The sequence below is a fragment of the Jaculus jaculus genome, chromosome 19 (genome assembly GCF_020740685.1).
Source record: "Jaculus jaculus isolate mJacJac1 chromosome 19, mJacJac1.mat.Y.cur, whole genome shotgun sequence".
Taxonomy (NCBI): domain Eukaryota; kingdom Metazoa; phylum Chordata; class Mammalia; order Rodentia; family Dipodidae; genus Jaculus; species Jaculus jaculus.
This window is the reverse complement of record NC_059120.1, coordinates 58,049,632-58,069,061: the sequence shown is the minus strand read 5'-3', so window position 1 is coordinate 58,069,061 and position 19,430 is coordinate 58,049,632. Positions and strand designations below refer to the sequence as shown.

Genomic DNA, 19,430 nt, shown 5'->3' with positions numbered 1-19,430 from the left:
TGGGGGGCCACGCTAACTCCTGTGTTTGTCTGACTCCATTCTAAGTCCTTTCAGGCTGGTGCCCAGAGTAACCTCGCCGCCTCTTGCCGCAAGTGTACCCATGCTGCGTGTGCCAGCGTGCGCCCTGTCAAAAGGCACCAGGTTTAGTCACCGCTTGAAGGGCGTTCGGATTGTTCCAGTGTGGGGCTATTAAGAATAAAGTTGAGGGCTGGAGAGATGGCTTAGCGGTTAAGCGCTTGCCTGTGAAGCCTAAGGACCCCGGTTCGAGGCTCGGTTCCCCAGGCCCCACGTTAGCCAGATGCACAAGGGGGCGCACGCGTCTGGAGTTCGTTTGCAGAGGCTGGAAGCCCTGGCGCGCCCATTCTCTCTCTCTCCCTCTATCTGTCTTTCTCTCTGTGTCTGTCTCTCTCAAATAAATAAATAAATAAAAATTTTAAGAAAAAGAATAAAGTTGAGCCCAGCGTGGTGGTGCATGCCTTTAATCCCAGCACTCGGGAGGCAGAAGTAGGAGGATCGCAGTGAGTTTGAGGCCACCCTGAGACTCCATAGTAAATTCCAGCTTAGCCTAGACCAAAGTGAGACCTTACCTCAAAAATTCAATAATAATAATAATAATGATAATAGAATAAAGTTGGGGGCTGGAGAGACGGCTCAATTGTTAAGGCACTTGCCTGAAAATGTAGGTTCAGTTCCCCAGTACCAAGGTAAACTCAGATGCACAAAATGGCACATGCGTCTGGAGTTTGTTTGCAGTGGCTAGAAGCCTTGTGCATTCATTTCCTCTCTCTCATTCATATTCTTTCTCTCTCTCCTTGCAAATAAATGAATAAATAAAAATATTTTTTAAAAAATGGTTGAGGACAGATGAGTGGATAATGAAGATGTGGCACATTTATACAATGGAGTTCTACTCAGCAGTAAAGAAAAATGAAGTTATGAAATTTGCAGAAAAATGAATGGACCTGGAAAATATTATACTAAGTGAGGTAACCCAGGCCCAGAAAGCCAAGCGCCACATGTTCTCTCTCATATGTGGATCCTAGCTACAGATGACTGGGCTTCTGCGTGAGAAGGAAAATACTTAGTAGCAGAGGCCAGTAAGTTAAAAAGGAGACATAAAGGGTAGAGAAAGGAAGGGAGGAGGATACTTAATAGGTTGATATTGTATATATGTAATTACAATGATTGTAATGGGGAGGTAATATGATGGAGAATGGAATTTCAAATGGGAAAGTGTGGGGGTGGGGAGGGAGGGAATTACCATGGGATATATTTAATAATCATGGAAAATGTTAATAAAAATTTTTTAAAAATCTAGGCCCGGGCTGGAGGGATGGCTTAGTGGTTAAGGCGTTGGCCTGCAAAGCCAAAGAACCCAGGTTTGGTTTCCCAGGACCCACGTTAGCCATTCGCATAAGGGGGAACATGCATCTGGAGCTCATTTGCAGTGGCTGGAGGCCCTGGTTCCCCCATTCTGTCACTGTCTCTCTCCCTCTTTCTCTGTCAAATAAAAAAATAAAAACCCAGGCCTACCACTTCACAAACTAAAAAAAAAAAAATGGTTGAGGAGGCGGGCATGGTGGTGTACACCGTTAATTCCAGCACTTGGGATATAGAGGCAGGAGAATTGCTTTGAATTTGAGGCCAGTTTAGGATTACAGAGTGAATTCCAGGTCATCCTGGGCTACAGCGAGACCCTGCCTAGAAAGGGCAAAAAGAAAAAATGGTTTCAGATAGTAAATATTAGATTTTTTGAAAAATATTTTATTTTTATTTATTTTTGCATTTATTTGACAGAGAGAAAGAGGGAGGAAGAAAGGGAGAGAGAGAGAGAGAATGGGTGTGCCAGGCTCCAGCCACTGCAAAGTCCAGACGCTTGTGTCCCCTTGTGTATCTGGCTTATGTGGGTCTTGGGGAATCGAACCTGGGTCCTTTGGCTTTGCAGACAAACTCCTAACTGCTAAGCCAATCCCTCCAGCCCGGGTTGTTTTGTTTTGTTTTTTTTTTTAATCACAATAGAAAATGGGGAGATAGCTGGGGGTGGTAGTGGATGCCTTTAATCCTAGCACTCAAAAGGCAGAATAAACCAGGCGCGGTGGTGCACACCTTTAATCCCAGCACTCGGGAGGCAGAGTTAAGAGAACTGACGTGAGTCAAGGCCACCCTGAGACTATATAGTTAATTCCAGGTCAGCCTGGACCAGAGTGACACCCTACCTTAAAAAAACAACCCCTGTCCCAAAAAACATCCAGCGGAAGGAGGATCACCGTAAGTGTAAGAAGGCCAGCCTGGGACTGCATAGTGAATTCCAGGTCAGCCTAGGTTAGAGCAAGACCCTACCTCAAACAAACAAACAAACAAACAAACAAACAAACAAACAAGGGCTGGAGAGATGGCTTGGCAGTTAAGGCATTTGCCTACAAAGCCAAAGGACCCAGGTTTGATTCCCAGGACCATTCTCTTTCTATCTGTCTCTCTTCTCTCTCTCTGCTCACAAATAAAAATGTAAAAAAGAAGAAGAGGAAGATGGGGAGGAGGAGGACGCTTATACAACTTTATTTCTTTGCAAGTAGAGATGGGAGGGTGAGAATGAGTGAGGGCACACCAGGACCTCCAGCAGCTGCAAACAAATTCCAGACACATGCGCCACCTTGTGCGACTGGATTTACATGTAGGTACTGGGGAGTTGAACCTGGGTTGTTAGGCATTGCAAACAAATGCCTTAACTGCTAAGCCATCTCTCCAGCCCCTATTTTTTTTCTTTTCTCTTTTTTTTTTTTCACTTACTTGAGAGAAAAAGAGGCACACACACATACACACGCACGCACGCACAGAGTGTACATGTGCACCAGGGCCTCCTTCCATTGCAAACAAACTGCAGGCACATGTGCCATTTTGTGCATCTGGCTTTATGTGGGTGCTGGGGAGTTGAACCTAGGCTGTCAGGTTGTTGTTCTTCTTGTTTTGGGGGGTTTTTGAGGTAGGGTCTCACTCTGGCCCAGGCTGACCTGGAATTCACTATGTAGTCTCAGGGTGGTCTCGAACTCATGGCGATCCTCCTACCTCTGCCTCCCAGGCGCTGGGATTAAAGGCGTGCGCCACCACGCCTGGCTTTCTCCGGCCCTCTTATTTTTATTTTATGCATTTACTAGCCCACCTCAGCCTCCTAGTGCTGGTATGTCCTCCGCTTCTCTGGGTGGCTGCTGCTTTTGCTCTGTGCTGAGCCCATGTGGCAGGAGTCCATGGTGGCCACCACCCAGGCCAGACAGACACGATTAATCAAATGGCCATGCCGCTGCAGCGAGTGATAGACCGTGATGAAGGGCTGTCGTTGTAAACGTTACATGCTCTCTGCGCCTGGAAAGGAGCTGGCAGAGAAAAGTGGGGGTGGGGGGGGTGTTGAGTTTTTCTAGCCTACCAGAGCGCTACGTGGCCTTTGGGCGAATGGGGTAGAGTGTGCTTTTTGTAAAGACGGGTGAGGCCAGGCAGGGCTAGGTGATACTGAAGACCTTGTTTGGGACCTGGGCATTTGTCCTAAGATTCATGGGTAACCTCTGCAGGGCTCAAGAGAGGTGGCAGCGCCCTAAAGCAGATCTGAGAACAATTTTGGAGGAAACCAGGGTGGATTCCAAGAATCTAAGATTAGATGGTGAAGATGCCTGTGAAGTCCCAAACCAGCATTCCAAGTTCTCAAAGTAAACCATGTGCGTGTGTGCGTGCGTGCGTGCGTGTGTGTGTGTGTGTGTGTGTGTTTTGGGAGCCAGAGTCTCACTGTGTAGCCCTGTGGGCCTGGAACTTGTTCTGTAGCACAGGATCACCTCCAACAGTTGAACCAGTTTAGCAAGTCTCCTGCCCTTTCCCCCTGAGTGCTGAACTATAGGCGTGGGCCACCACACCCCGTTCCAGGTTTTTTTTTAATTAATATTTTTATTTGTTTATTTGAGAGAGAGAATATAGGTGCATGAGGGCCTCCTGCCACTGCAAACTCCAGATGCACACGCTACTTTATGCATCTGGATACTGGGGAATTGAACCCCGGGCCACCAGGCTTTGCAAGCAAGCGCCTTTCAGCACTGAACCATCTCTCCAGCCCTGCCTCATTTTTAGCTTGAGGATTTTATGGGTGAAAATATAGACTGTGCTACGTTTTTTTGTTGTTGTTGTTTGTTTTGGTTTGGTTTTGGTTTGTCGAGGTAGGGTCTCACTCTAGCCCAGGCTGACCTGGAATTCACTATGGAGTCTCAGGGTGGTCTCGAACTCACAGCGATCCTCCTACCTCTGCCTCCCAAATGCTGGGATCAAAGGCGGGCGCCACCACGCCCAGCGACGGTGCTGTGTTTTCGTGGCATTGGTGTGGTTGGCTATGCCTCCAATGCTTGTGGGTGTTTGCACTTCTTTGTTTCCGCGAGGCAGCATGACCCGGTGGGTTGAGAGCAGCCAGCCACCTTGAATCATTGAGCTCAAATCTCAATCTTGCCTCTGCCAGTTACTGACTGCGTAACCCTGGGCAACTGTTGTAGCGTTGTGCGCCTCAGTTTTCTCTTCTGTCAAGTGGGGGTGATAATAGCGTGCTTACGAGGAGTCGAAGGTACACTGCAGTGCTGTGCACGTGATTGCTGCACGCGCACACGGGTGCGCGTGTCTTTCCCGAGTGTGAGAGCTTTACGCAGATGTGAAAGTGCTGGCTTGCCCATGTGTCGCGACCGACCGTGGTGCTGGGGTCTGGTGTAGTGACGTACAGCGCTTTAAACTTTTATTCTGTAGCTAGGCTCAGTGTGCCTGGGTCTGCAGAGACCCTGTGCAGTTCTTTCTTTCTTTCTTTTTTGGTTTTTTTGAGGCAGGGTCTCACTGTATCCCAGGCTGACCTGGAAGTCACTACGAGGTCTCAGGGTGGCCTCAAACACACGGCGATCCTCCTACCTCTGCCTCCCCAGTGCTGGGATTAAAGGCATGCGCCACCACGCGCAGTAACCCTGTGCATTTCTACAGTATTTGTCAGAAGAGGTTTTTTTTAATTATTTATTTATTTGAGAGAGGGGGGCAGATAGAGAATGGGAGCACCAAGGCCTCCAGCCAGTGCAAATGAACTCCAGACTCATGTGCCATCTTGCATCTGGCTTATGTGGGTACTGGGGAATCGAACCTGGGTCTCTAGGCTTCTCAGGCAAGTGCCTTAACCACTAAGCCATTATTTCAGCCCCAGAAGAGTTTTTGAAATGGTTTGAGGCCTTGCTCTGTTCACTCCAGAAAAAGATTATAGAAATTTCAGACATTTAACAAAAAAAAAAAAAAAACACGTTTTGTCAAGAACATTTTCAAGCGTTTTGTCACTTCTCTGAATGCGCACTTTCTGTCTGCGGTGAACTATCAGCTTATCCTCTGTTGCTGAGAAACAGATCTGCGCATGTGCGCTCCTCCTGGGCTTTCTTGTTTTTATTGAAGGTTCTTAGGCCTAATCCTTTAATACATGTGCAGGTTGTTTTGGTTTATTAAAATAAGACTGGACTCCCGCCCCCACCCCCAAATACTCCGCCACTTGTCCAGGCTCCCTCTTGAACAGCCTCGCCTTCTCACTGGCTGCTTTGGATTTCCCATCATGCAGTGGGAGTCAACACACACACACACACACACACACACACACACACACACTCTGACCTGTTTTGCTTTCTCTTTTTCTGTGTTTTCCTCTTGTGTTGAGCCACACCCCACAGTGGATATTGGTTCTAAGAGTCATCCAGTTGACCCTCTTGAATTATTAGCAAGAGTTATATAAGGCCTTCACCTGCAAGTCATCTACTTTTTTTGTTTGTTTTGGGTTTTGGGGGTTTTTTTTTTTAGTTTTGTTTTGAGATAGGGTCTCACTCTAGCCCAGGCTAACCTGGAATTCACTCTGTAGTCTCAAGCTGGCCACGAACTCACAGCGATCCTAACTCTGCCTCCCGAGTGCTGGGTTCAAAGGCGTGCACCACCACACCTGCCCTTTGCTTTTTAATAGCTTGTCAGTTATTTCTGCCTTGTGTTCTAGAACATGCTAGAGCATCCATGTGCTTCATAGATGTGCTATACAGCATTGAAGCCTGAAGATCTATGACAGACAGCATGCTGTTGTCTTGGGCTGGAGAGATGGCTTAGCACTTAGTTAAGGCACTTGCCTGAAAAGCCAAAGGGCCCAAGTTCGATTCCCTGGGACCCATGTTAGCCAGATGCACAGGGTGATGCATGCTGAAGGCTGTGGTATGCCCATTCTCTCTCGCTGTCTCATAGATAAGTAAATATTTTAAAACAAAAGAACATGCTGTTGTCTTAACAACAGACAGGGGCACTGGTTAAATGTGCACTCGGGTTACAGAACCTTTGCCAGTATTGGCAATGTTAGGATGTTAACAGCAGTTCACCTGAGAATAAAGGAAAGACATGACAATGGTAAGGGTAGCCCTCCGTGCTTTATTTCTGATTTTAGTGACAATGTTGAATTCAAAGTAGAATACCGGCTGAAGATCTATGACAGACAGTCCTTGTTGTTTTAAAGAACATTCTTGGGCTGGAGGGATGGCTCAGTGGTTAAGACACTTGCCTGTGAAGCCTGAGGACCATGTGGACTCTCCAGAGCCCACATAAGCCAGAGGCACAAAGGTGAGGCAAGCACAAGGTCACACATGCCCACTAGGTGGCGCAAGCATCTGGAGTGCGATTGCAGTGGCTGAGGCCCCAGAGTCACCAGCTCTCTTGTGCTCTCTTTCTCTCTCTCTCTCTCTCTCTCTCTAAAAATAAAAAATATATATATATTTTTTAAAAAAGACTATTACCCCCTTTGTACTGCTCAACCCTGGGATTTCCTAAACAAGGAGACTGTTTCAGGTGAGCAGTACCTGCTCAGAAGAAGTGATCCTCTTGATCAGCTTGGGGTTAAAGGAGAGTAGCCAGGTCAGTCTCTGGGAGGCTGACCCGCCTTTGTCCACAATTCCTGCCTGCCTGCTTGCCTTACACTGTGTTAAAGAGAAATATAGATTCTGCCTAGCAGAGAACTGGTCCAGGGCAAATGGGCTGTGGAGATCAGTGTGGACGGGCCGGAAGATGCTTGGCTTTCAAAGCCATGCAGCACGGTCTCTGCAGATAAAACCTCCGGGGCCACTTGCTGACCCGTGTTGCCCGGGTTTAGCACCAGCCATGCAGCGAGCAAGCGCGGATGCTGAGGAGGTGCTGGCGCTTGGCCTTTGAGGCAGGACTTCAGGCCCGTAGCTGGTTTGGGAAGGAGTCAAGGCCACAGGATAAACAGCTTGCTGTAATTGGTTGCTTCGGGCCTAACTCTTTTTATTGTTGTTTCATTTTTTGTTTTTTGAGGTAGGGTCTCTCTCTAGCCCAGGCTGACCTGCAGTTTACTATGTAGTGTCAGGGTGGTCTTGAACTCACAACGATCCTCACGATCCTCCTACCTCTGCCCCCCAAGCCTGGCTCGAGCCTAGCTTTGTCGTTGTTGTTGTTGTTTGCTTGTTTTTTCGAGGTAGGGTCTCACTCTAGCTCAAGCTGACCTGGAATTCACTATGTCATCTCAGGGTGGCCTTGAACTCTCAGTGATCCTGCTACCTGGCTCCTAACGTTTTTGACCCTGGAAACATCACCTCCCTAGAGGATAACCCCCCCCCCCCCGCCATCCACCACAGCTCCAAATGGGGATGGGGTACAGAGAGCGGGGTTGGGAAGTCTCAAGGCAGAGCTGTGGTGCGCCCCTGGGAAGAACAGACTTTAGACCAGTGATGATGCATGGATTTCATCTGGGGGACACCCATCTGGGAATCTGACAGCTATAGACCGTGCCTCAAGGAAATGAACATGTTCAGTCTCTCAATATAAATATGTTGAGCACCTGCTGTTCCCTGAGAAGCGTCATTCACACCCTGCTGGGCAAAACTTGAGCGCACGCCTTTAGTCCCAGCACTTGGGAGGCAGAGGTAGGAGGATCACCATGAGTTGGAAGCCAGCCTGAGACTACCTAGTGAATACCAGGTCAGCCTGGGCTAGAGTGAGACCCTTCCTTGAAAAAAATGGAAAAAAAAAAAAAACCTAGCATAGCTCTGGCCACATGGACCTTTCATAAGAGAGACTGACATTAATCAAAACCACACGAAGAAATGGGAAATGTCTGGTGCAACACGCAGCAAGGAAGCAGTTTGGAGAGCTGCAAAAAAAAAAAAAAAAAAGGATGCGGTTGCTAAGCGCTGCCTGGGGCTTGAGCTGGCGTCTGAGGGAGTGGGCTGTGGCGTAGGGAGGAGGAGAAACAGTCCCGAGAGGCACATGGCGGGTCTGGTGACCTGGAGGAAGAGAAACAAGGCTCCGGGAGGCAGGAACGAGGCAGACAGAGGAGAGAGGACAACAGGGCGGGCAAGGCCCAGAGCCAGCCCGTGAAGATTGTTGCCCTGTCTTAGGAGTGTGGGGAAGACACTGGATCTTTCTTTGTTGCTCCTGTTGATAATGCGAACATTCCGTGGAGGTTTTTATGAAGTTGCCATGGTGAAAGAAAGGCTGTCGACGTGAATTAGAAAGCTGAGCTTCATGGCACATACCTATAGCCCTAGGACTCAGAAAGTTGATGCCTCCAGGAGGTTCCCGAGCTTGAGGCCAGCCTGGGTTACACAGGAGACCCTATTTAAAAGAAGAAAGGGCTGGAGAGATGGCTTAGCGGTTAAGGCACTTGCCTCCAAAGCCAAAGGACCCAGGTTCCATTTCCCAGAACCCACGTAAAGCCAGATGCACAAGGTGGCGCATGTGTCTGGAGTGCGTCGGCAGTGGCTGAAGGCCCTGGTGTCCCCATTGTCTCTCCTCTCTCTCTGCCTTTCTCTCAAATAAAATAATTAATTAAAATAATATGTACACATATATAAAAGAAGAAGAAAGACAGAAAAGAAAAGATAGAAATGGCAAAGCTTGGGCTGGAGGGATAGCTTAATGGTGAAGGCGTTGGCCTGCAAAGCCAAAGGACGCAGGTTCAATTCCCCAGGACCCACGTTAGCCAGATGCACAAGGGGGTGCACGCGTCTGGAATTCGTTTGCAGTGGCTGGAGGCCCCGGTGCGTCATTTTTTTTCTCTCTCTCTCCCTTTTTCTCTGTCAAATAAATAAATAAAAATAAAATATTTTTTAAAAAACCAAAAGTGGCAAAGCCTAGCCACTTCCCTTTGGAAGAGACTGTGGTCGCTAAAAGTGCTGTGTGCCGGGCGCTGGAGCAGCTCGCGGTCAGCCGAGCGCGCGGCTCCTCCTCAACCTCCGCTTCAGGCAGCAGCAGGGCGACAGCCGCGCACATTGCCTCTAAATCCTATTATGAAGATAGAATAAAAACTGGTCAATTAAAACCAGGGAGGAAAAAAAAAAAGGAAATTTGGTGTATTGGTTGTTTCGTAAATTGGCTGTTCAGCAAATTGGTCATTTGGCAAATTGGCTTTCTGTAAATTGGCCCTTAGTGAAATCTGCCCGCTTCCTCGGGAAGCCCCGCAGAGGTCGGGGCCCAGGCTGCCATCAAGCCTGCTCCAGACACACAGCGCAGGTCCCCTCTGCTTCCTGCAAGCTGGAGGTGGGGGTGTTGCCCTTTCAGGAGCTGGCACGAGCCTCCCTCTCACAAGGCTGAGTTCAGGGAGGAGGAAGGAAAGGAGAGAGTGATGAGAGATCCCGGGTTTGGGTCCCATTGGGGCCGGTAGGTGATTCACTGTGCTGGCTAGAGCCTCTCCAGCAGCCAGGCAGATGCTGACTTTGACTAGGCCAGCAGGGGACAGGCAAGTGTGCCTGTCAGGAGCTAATGAATAAAGCCACAGGTATATAGGATCACTGTACACACTAACTGGTTATACATGTGCACAGAATATTCTACACAGGGTTATTTTTATTCTTATTTCTTCTTCTTATTATTATTATTATTATTTTGGTTTTTTGAGGTAGGATTTCACTGTAGCCCAGACTGACCTGGAATGCACTATGTAGTCTCAAGGTGGCTTCGAACTCACAGTGATCCTTCTGCCTCTGCCACCCAAATGCTGGCATTAAAGACATGCGCCACCATGCCTGGCAGGGTATTTTTGTTTGTTTGTTTTTGTTTTTGTTTTCCAAAGTAGGGTCTCACTGTAGTCCAGGCTGGCCTGGAACTCACAGTGATCCTCCTACCTCTGCCTCTCGAGTGCTGGGATTAAAGGCATAAACTACCACGCCCAGCAGGGTTATTTTTTTTAATTGCTTTTGACATTATTATTTATAATAAAAGCATTGTCTCGGGCTGGAGAGATGGCTTAGCGGTTAAGCACTTGCCTGTGAATCCTAAGGACCCCCCGGTTCGAGGCTCGATTCCCCAGGCCCACATTAGCCAGATGCACAGGGGGCGCATGCGTCTGGAGTTTGTTTGCAGTGGCTAGAGGCCCTGGTGTGCCCATTCTCTCCCTCTCTCCCTCCCTCCCTCTCTGTCTTTCTCTCTCTCAAATGAATAAATAAAAATTGAATAATTTTAAAAGAAGCATTGTCTTTCCTGGAGGCCTCTGTCTGCGGTGGTACCTGGAGCAGCTCTTGCTTCTTGTCACTTCAGAAGCCAGAACCCAGGTTGGATGGCTCACACCTGCAATCCTAACACTTAAGAGATGGAGGTAGGAGGATCAAGAGTTCAAAGTCGGCTGGATATGGTAGCTCATGCCTTTAATCCCAGCATTTGGGAGGCAGAGATAGGAGGATTACCCTGAGTTTGAGGCCACCCTGAGACCACATAGTGAATTCCAGGTCAGCCTGGGCTAGAGTGAAACCCTACCTCAAAAAAAAAAAAAAAAGTTCAAAGTCATTCTCAGCTTTGTAACAAGTTCAAGGCACCCTGGGCTGCTTGAGACCCCATCTCAGAAAAAAAAAACAAAAAACAAAAACTATTCTAGTCACTGATGTCCACTGAATAAACCTCAGTGTTAGTATAGCTACAGATCAACACTTGGCCAGTTGGACAGTTCATTTTTCTGTCCCCCAAAATCCTTTCAGGTTATCTGAGCAAATGAGGTTACAATAGAAAGATTCTATACAGTTTTAAATTATTTATTTATTAGAGAAAGAAGGGGAGAGGGAGAGAATGGGCATGCTAGGGCCTCCAGCCACTGCAAATGCACTCCAGACACATGTGCCACCTTTGCTTTTGGCTTCTGTGGGTCCTGGGGCGTCAAACCTGGGTCCTTAGGTTTCTCAAGCAGGCATCTTAACCACTAAGCAATCTCTCCAGCTCAGATCCTATGAGTCTTGAAAATTAATGTTGCTAGGGTAATAGATGTTTCAGTGGAGCAAGGATTGAATTTGTGGCTCAGTGGGAGAACACCTGACTTGGCACACAAAAGACCCCAAACTTTTCTCCAGCACTGGAAAAAAAAAAAAAAAGATACAGATACAAATCTATTTTTGTACATACCCTCTTTCAAAAATAATGCCCTGTACTTGCAGTTCAGTACTTTTTTACGTTCTCTGATCACATTTTAATTTTATTTATTTACTTGAGAGAGCAAGAAAGGGAGGGGGCGGAGAGAGAATATGAAGGAGGGCACCAGAGCCTCCAGCCACTGCCAACTCCAGGTGCGTGCACCACCTTGTGCAGCTGGCTTTACGTGGGTACTGGGAAATTGAACCTGGGTCCTTAGGCTTCGCAGGCAGCCGCCTTAACCGCTGAGCCATCTCTGCAGCCCTCTCATCACGTTGTACTAGTTGTTTAAGTAGCTTACATTCACTGGCAGCCAGTCCATTTCCGTTGCATTGTCCCTGTGGAGCCGGCACTTGAAGGTGTGTTTGAGACACCCGCTTACTGTAGGGAGGTTAAGTGGTCCTGTTGGAAGTAACCATCTGTGCACTGAAGTCTGGTTGAAGGAAACTGCAGCCCCAACATTTATTTATTTATTTATTTATTTATTTATTTATTTATGTATTAGAGAGAGAGAGGATGGGTGTGCCAGGGTCTCTATCTACTGCAAATGAACTCCAGATGCATGTGCCACCATGTTTATCTGGATTACGTGAGTTCTGGGGAGTCGAACCTGGGGGTCCTTAGGCTTCATAGGCAAGTGCCTTATCTGCTAAGCCATCTCTCTCCAGCCCCAGAAATTACTTGTGAGTAATTTTTAAAAAGAGCTTCGTGCAGCTCAAGTCCTTAGAATAAAACAGTTCACAGGTATTTGTCACCACCCTCTCCAGAGGGATCTAAAACAGTTACAAGGAGGAAGAGACAGGACTGTGTATGGTTACTTGAGCGGCTGAGATTAAATGGCACCATACCCTCTGTCTAGGAGAGGACTTCCTCTAGCCTCAGCTCCATGTGGAAGGGGCGGGTCAGGGCCCCAGCTCCCTGGACAGGAGTCGTGAGACAGATCGCCAGCAAGCAGGACTTGATACTGGGGGGATGGTTGAGCCATCCACCTTCATCTAGAGCGCCCGCCAGCTGGCAGATTGGGACTCTCACGGTGCTTAACGGTGTCTGGGACGTAGTAGGTGGTTAGTAGTTTGTTAAATGATGGGATGATGCACTGCACAGGCATGAAAAAGAGCTTTGTTACAGTAAATGCTGAGGGGCTCAGCAGTGCAGAATCAGTAACCACAAGGTCCCTTGCCCCCTCCCCACTCCCACCCCAAGGCCTTCCCGGGATGCGGGTTGGTGAAGCAGATTTTGGGAGGAAAAAAAAAAAAAAAAACCTTCACAGGAAAACGGCTGCAGAAGTGCATTCTAGAAAGCCGGGCATGGTGGTGCACTACAGGAGATGGACGTGGGAGGGTTTCGCGAGGCCAGGGGCCGGTATGAAAGACACACCGCCCACAGGAGGTGTGAAATCTGGCGGGGCTTGTAGGATGGTGGCGTGAGGCCATCTGCTGGTGTCAGTGACGCTAGGCGGGGTCCAGATAAAGCTGAGATTAAACACCTGGGACTTCCTCACCGCGGAGGGGAGAGCTGTTGAGCGCTGGAGTGGGATCTTTCCTGGAGATCTTGAACAAAATCAGGCGCCTAGATAAACTCAGCAATGAGAGCGAAGGCGGAGAAGCCTGGGAGAGAGGCTTGGCAGGCATCCCGGGTTCCCAGCGTGGCTTTGGCCGGCCGCTGGACCCTGGCGGAGGGTGCGGGCCCGTACCCGACCCTTTTGGAATGGGTGGGGGGCGTGATGACACCTCTAAACTGTCTCCTGCTGTGTTTGGCAAAGGCTGGCTGGCAAAAGCTTAGTTGTGATGTGGTGACAATGAAGAGGACCCCCCCCTACCCCCGCCATCCTCCCGTGCGCGCAAAGCCCCCAGCCCCACAGCCATCCCAGCCTGGTGCAGCCCTGGGACCACGGGGCTGGGGCCGGGGTCGGGGAGGGGGTCGGAGGAGGAGTGCGCTCGGTGGAACGGGAACGCTCGGGCCGGCCCTGCCCAGGCTCCTCCCCGCCGCGGGCCGCCGCGCCGCCCGGGAGTCTTTCCCAGGAAACGAAAGTGAAATTGACCAGGGGCCATCTTGCCCGGCGCGGGGCGAGCTGCGGAGCGGAGGGAGCGGGGCGCGGACCTGAGCTGCGCCCGAGGAAGGCGAGCCATGCCTCGGGGGCGCGGTGGACCCGCGGCCGGTAAGCCGCCCAGCCCGCCGGGGAGGGGACCCCCACCGGGGGTTGCCGGGGTGCCGTCGCGGCTCTGGGGGTGTTGTGTCCAGTGAGTTCCAGTTAGCAGGCAGTGCCAGGTGTGTGCCGGGTGACAAGACACGGAGGGACCGCGCACCTGCATCTCTGCCTGGGTCCTGTAGTCCCACTTCAACAACTTTCATTACTTCTAGTGGCCTTCTTCTTTGCACCCTTACACTTCCTGGGGAAAGAAAAAGGACCCGCCGAAGGAAGTCCTCTTAGAGCCGGTCACTTACTTTCCAGCAATTTGTGGGGAGGGAGGGCCGCACAGAGGAGCCAGGTGGGGAGTGCTGCCTTCAGTAGTTAGCTCGGAAAATGCTGTTCAGAATCACTTTTGTGCCAGCTGCTGGGAGAAGTGACAGGAGCAAGATCCTTGTCCGCCAGGAGCTGGAGCAGCAGCCTTCACTGGTTCGCCTGGGAAGGCGGGGAGTGGGGAGTCTGGTGTAATTCTGGGGGCATCTGAGATGGTGAATTGCCCCTCAGTTATTAAATCCAAAGCCATAAAAGTAAGCGGGGTAACTTGCTGACTGGGAGGGGTTTGAGGAGAGGAATTGGATGTGGGGTGTCAGCAAAAGAAAGTGGAAATTGAAAGTCTTATGAGGAAAGGGGCAGAGCTGTGAGGGTCACGGGAGAGCTGCCCCTTGGCAGGGAGATGGGGAGAGTCCTCCAGGAGACAATGCCATAGCTGAAGCAAGAGGTGATGAGGGGCTGCGTCCATTCCGGAGAAACACCATGGTCAGTTAGGGAGGCATGCAGGGGAGTAGAGCCCAAAGGTGATTCGGGTCTCTAGCCTTGATATAACCCATGAGGATCAGAAAGCCACTATCTGGAGGAGAGCAGGAGAAAGCCATTTTGAGGGACGGTTAACTGAGGTTATGCGACATTAGAGAGAATGACAGGAAGGAGGAGTGGAGTGGAGCTTGCGGAGTTAGAAATTCAGATATTCAGCTGGGCATGCTGGCGCACACCTTTGATCCCAGCACTGGGGAGCAGTGGTAGGAGGATTGATGTAAGTTCAAGGCCAGCCTGAGACTACATAGTGAATTCCAGGTCTCTCTGGGCTAGAGAACTTACCTCAAATAAAAAAAAGGCTTGGAAGGACCCAGGTTCACTTCCCCAGTACCCACATAAAGCTAGATACACAAGATAAGGCACGCATCTGGAGTTTGTTTGTCATGGCTAGGGGCCCTGGTGTGCTAATTCTCTTTGTATCTCTCTCTCAAATAAATAAAATTTAAACAAAAAAAAGGAAGCCAGGCATGGTGGCACATGCCTTTAATCCTAGCACTTGGGAGGCAGAGGTAGGATGATTGCCCTAAGTTTGAAGCCACCCTGAAACTACATAGTCAATTCCAGGCCAGAGTGAGACCCTACTTTGAAAAAACAAAAACAAAATAAATTTAAAAAAAATAAAATAAAGTCAGATCTTCAGCTTTGGCACAGAGTGAGCAGTTGGAGAGCTAGAGAGATGGCTTAGCAGTTAAGATGCTTGCCTGTAAAGCCTAAGGATCCATGTGGGACTCCCCAGATCCCACCTAAGCCAAACGCAAAAGGGTGGGCAGGCACAAGGTTGCACGTGCCCACTAGGTGGCGCAAGCCTCTGGCGTTTGAGTTCAGTAGCTGAGGCCCTGGCATGCCAATTCTCTCTCCTCTGTCTGTCTGTCTGTCTCTCTCTCTCTCTCTGTCTCTCTCTCTCTGTCTCTTGCTCTCTCTCTAAAAAGAAAAAAGAAAGAAGAAAGAAAGAAAGAGGCAGTTGGAGACAGGATGTTTGAGGTGCAGACCCTGGGCACGTGGTGGTGCCTATACCCCCAGCATCACTCCGGTTGCTGTGATAGGAAGATCACAAATTTAAAATCAGCCTGACATCAGTAGAGAGCTCCAGTCTGCCCCAGTTACATGAGTCCCTAGCTCCAAAAAAAAAAAAAAAAAAAAAAACCACTATGTGTACATATTTTAATTTGAAGAAAGGGCTAATGGGTAAGAAAGTAGATCAAACCAGGGAGCCATGCCTAAAAAATGTAGGATGCAGTCCTCAGACAAACCCCTGGAGCTAATGGCACATGCAAACGAACTCCAGACGCATGTGCCACCTTGTGCATCTGGCTTTATGTGGGTTCTGGGGAATCAAACCTGGCTCCGTTGGCTTTGCAGGCAAGTGCCTTAGCTGCTGAGCCATCTCTCTAACCCTCTAGCATTCTTTTTTAAAAAAAAATTTTATTTCTTTATTTGAGAGCAAGAGAGAAAGGGGCAGACAGAAAGAGAGAGAAAGAGAGAAAATGGGTGTGCCAGGGCCTCCAGGCATTGCAAAATGAACTCCAGACATGTGCGCCATCTTTTGTATCCGTCTTATGTGGGTCCTGGGGAATCGAACTGAGGTCCTTTGGCTTTGCAGGTAAACGCCTTAACTGCTAAGCCATCTCTGCAGTCCCTCTAACATCCTTTTGTAGGGAAGAATTAAGGCATTGGATAGGCAGCACTTAACATCTGAACCTATGTTTCTTGCCTGCTCCCTTTGTGTCCCCCACCTGTGGCTTCCTAAGAAGTATTTAGGAGTTCGCTTAGTCACCCTAGCTAGGAGATGCATAGGCCCATGGCTCCGTCACTTTCTCAGCCCATTAGGAATCAGGAGACGCTGCCCCAAGCTGGGTCGGGGGGTGAGGTACTGTACAGACCCACAGTGCACCTCTAATGCACATTCTCTCCCACGTCTTACTCCGCAGGGGTGTTCCCTCACCAAACACAGCCCCACCTGCACCAAGGCTATGAGCCCGGACAGCCCGGACAGTCCCAGCCACACTGGCCTGGATCTTGCCCCAATAGTTTCCAGCTCCAGCAAATAGAATTTCTCAAGGGGCAGCTCCCAGAAGCACCCCTAATTGGTAGGCAGACCCAGTCACTGCCTCCATTCCTCCCAGGATTCTGGCCAAGGTTCCTACAACCGCCTGTCCAAGTCCAGCAACTAGACATCAGGAGTGTGCCTGACAGAAGTCAGGGGCCCCAGACAGCATCCCTGCCACCCTTGCCACCCAGCAGGGGTCAGCCATGGAAAGGTTTTGACCGACTTTGCTCCCGCCTCCAGATTCTGAGCCTCAGTCAGGATCTCCAGCCGAGGGTCCTAGCCCACTTGGAGGCGCTGGGAGAGGGGAAGGCCACCACAGCTCAGGTACTGGCCACGAAGCTCAGGGCCCCGAAGAAAGACATCAATCGTGTTCTATACTCCCTGGCCAAAGAGGGGAAGCTGCGTAAAGGGGCAGAAACACCCCCTCAGTGGAGCCTCGCAGAGTCAGGTCAGGCCCGGAACCACGCACCTACAGTCGAGAATCCAGAGAGCCAGGGAGCCCCGCACGCAGAGCCCAGCTTGGAAAGTGAAGACGGGGACCCCGCCTGTGACGCGCAAGACCCCCCTGAGCCTCTTGACATGGCTGAGATCAAAGAGAAGATCTGTGACTACCTGTTCCACGTGTCCAACTCCTCCGCCCTGAACCTGGCCAAGAACATCGGCCTCACCAAGGCCCGCGATGTCACTGCGCTACTGATGGACTTGGAGAGGCAGGGGGACGTGTGTCGGCAAGGGGCAGCCCCTCCCCTGTGGTGCCTGACCCACAAGAAGCGGGAAAGGCTGCAGGTCAGGAGGAGCGCTCCTGCGGCCGCTCCAGCCGCTGTCCCCGAGGCCACCAGAAGCACAGCCCTTTCCACCTGCCACCCGTCCCTGTCAAGTGCCTCGAACAGCATGGCGACCCCCAGGAGAGTGGAGAACGGGCAGGAACACGTGACGAAGTCGGAAAGCAGGCAGGAGGCCAGGCCGGGACCAGTGAGATCGAGGCCACCCGTTTACCACAACGGCCCCTCCAGAGCAGGGTATGTTGACTTTGAAAACGGTCAGTGGGCCACAGATGACATCCCAGATGACCTGAATAGTATTCGCACAGCACCAGGTGAGTTTCGAGCCATCATGGAGATGCCCTCCTTCTACAGCCAGGGCTTGCCACGGTGCACACCCTACAAGAAACTGACTGAGTGCCAGCTGAAGAACCCCGTCAGCGGGCTGTTAGAGTATGCTCAGTTCGCTAGTCAGACCTGTGAGTTCAACCTGATAGAGCAGAGCGGACCGCCCCATGAACCTCGGTAAGACCACCCAGGAACCTCGCCTAGGCTTGGGGTCAGGCCCTCTCGCTCCGGCAGCCTCAGCTGACTTAGAAGCAGAACTGGTGGTGACCCCTTGTCTGTCTTCTTTTCCTGCTTTTTTTGGCTAAATCATCCCTGATTGGCCCTTTCTCCTCATGTTGGACAGGGCTGATAGACCTTGGGGAGCCAGGGTCTTGGCTGAGCGAGGGGAGGCTGGCTCTGCTCTGTTGGCTGAAATGAAGTTGCTTTAGCAATAATTAGCTCTCAAACGGTGACCCACACCTTTAATCCCAACACCCAGGATGCTAAGGAAGGAGGATTTGCTGTGAGTTCAAGGCTATCCTGGGCTACAGAGTGCCAGGTCAGCCTGGGCTAGAGACCCTGCTGAAAGAAAGAAAAGTAAAAGGGCTGGAGAGATGGTTTAGCAGTTAGGTGCTTGCCTGCAATGCCCAAGGACTCATGTTTGACTCTCCAGGTCCCACATAAGCCAGATGCACAGGGACACAAGCACACAAGGTCGCACATGTGCACAAGGGGGCGCACACGTCTGGAGTTCGATTGCAGTAGCTGGAGACCCTGGTGTGCCAGTTCTCTCTCTCTCTCTCCCTCCCTCTCTCTCTCTCTCTCTCTCTCTCTCTCTCAACCCCTCACTGTTTTCACATTAAAAAAAAAAAAAAAAACAGGGCTGGAGAGATGGCTTATCACGTAAGGCACTTGCCTTGGAAGCCTAAGGGCCCATGTCCGACTCTCCAGATCCCACATAAGCCAGATGCACAAAGGTGAGGCAAGTGCAAGGTCGCACATGCCCACTAGGTGGTGGAAGCATCTGGAGTTTGATTTCAGTGGCTGAGACCTATTCTTTCTCTCTCTTGCTTAAAAAAAAATCCAGTCTCTTGGGCTTGCCTCAGGAAAAAAAAGAAAGAAAGAAAAGAAAAGAAAGAGACAGAAAGGGAGGGAGGGAAAGAGAGAGGGTGTCTCTCATACATCCCATCATATCTGCCCGCTAAGCTCCCTAGACAGGTGTAGGGACAGCTGGTTTGGGGTGGCTTGCGCTCAAGGAGGTGTACTCTGCACCTCGGGCTCAGGTGGGAGGGGACAGGTGCTGTTCCTAATTCCAGATGCCTCCTCCGCACAGTTAGGTAAGCGAGCTCTTACGGCTACTCCTGAACCAAGAAGTCAGAGGTCCCCTCCCTCCGCAGCCAGCCAGCCAGGCCTTGACTCTAGGAGGAGAGGTGGGCGCAGGCAGCGGCCGTGAAGCGCCTCTCCGGAAACCGGAACCACTGAGGCCGAGTGGCCGCAAGCTGCAGCTAGAGAGCAACAGTGAGGACAGGCAGAACGCCACCGACTGTTGTCACCTGTCACTTAGTGACAGGGACTCTGCCTGAGAAATGCCCTGTTGGGCAGTTCTGCCCCTGTACACGTATCCTAGAGTGCACTTACAGCGGCGTCACAAGGCAATGGCATCTGACTGTCTGTACAACCCACTGCAGGGCCAAATGTCACTGACACACGGCTACGTGGTGCATAGAGGTATTTGTCCAGGCTGTTTCCAGGGCTAAAGGATTCTCAGCCGGGCCCTTATTTCTTCTCTCACACCTAAAAAAAAAAAATACTTTTTATTTATTTATCTACAAGCAGAGAGAGGAGAGAGACAAAGAGAATGGGAGCACCAGGGCCT

At 50.3% G+C, this 19,430-nt stretch overlaps 1 protein-coding gene across 7 annotated transcripts in view; it reads left to right on the top strand.

Annotated features, from left to right (window-relative positions):
- Adar (adenosine deaminase RNA specific) overlaps positions 1 to 19,430 on the top strand; it is a 45,198-nt gene that overhangs the window by 6,007 nt on the left and 19,761 nt on the right. For 5 of the 7 annotated variants that reach the window (XM_004667225.2, XM_045138214.1, XM_004667224.2 and 2 more), the window contains exon 2: positions 16,348 to 17,752. In XM_004667225.2, coding sequence (XP_004667282.2) covers positions 17,046 to 17,752 — 707 coding nt within the window. In that variant the 5' untranslated portion in view covers positions 16,348 to 17,045. Of the gene's footprint in view, positions 1 to 13,501; positions 13,577 to 16,347; positions 17,753 to 19,430 lie in introns of those variants that run through there. The other 2 variants (XM_045138215.1, XM_045138216.1) reach the window with 2 other exon arrangements.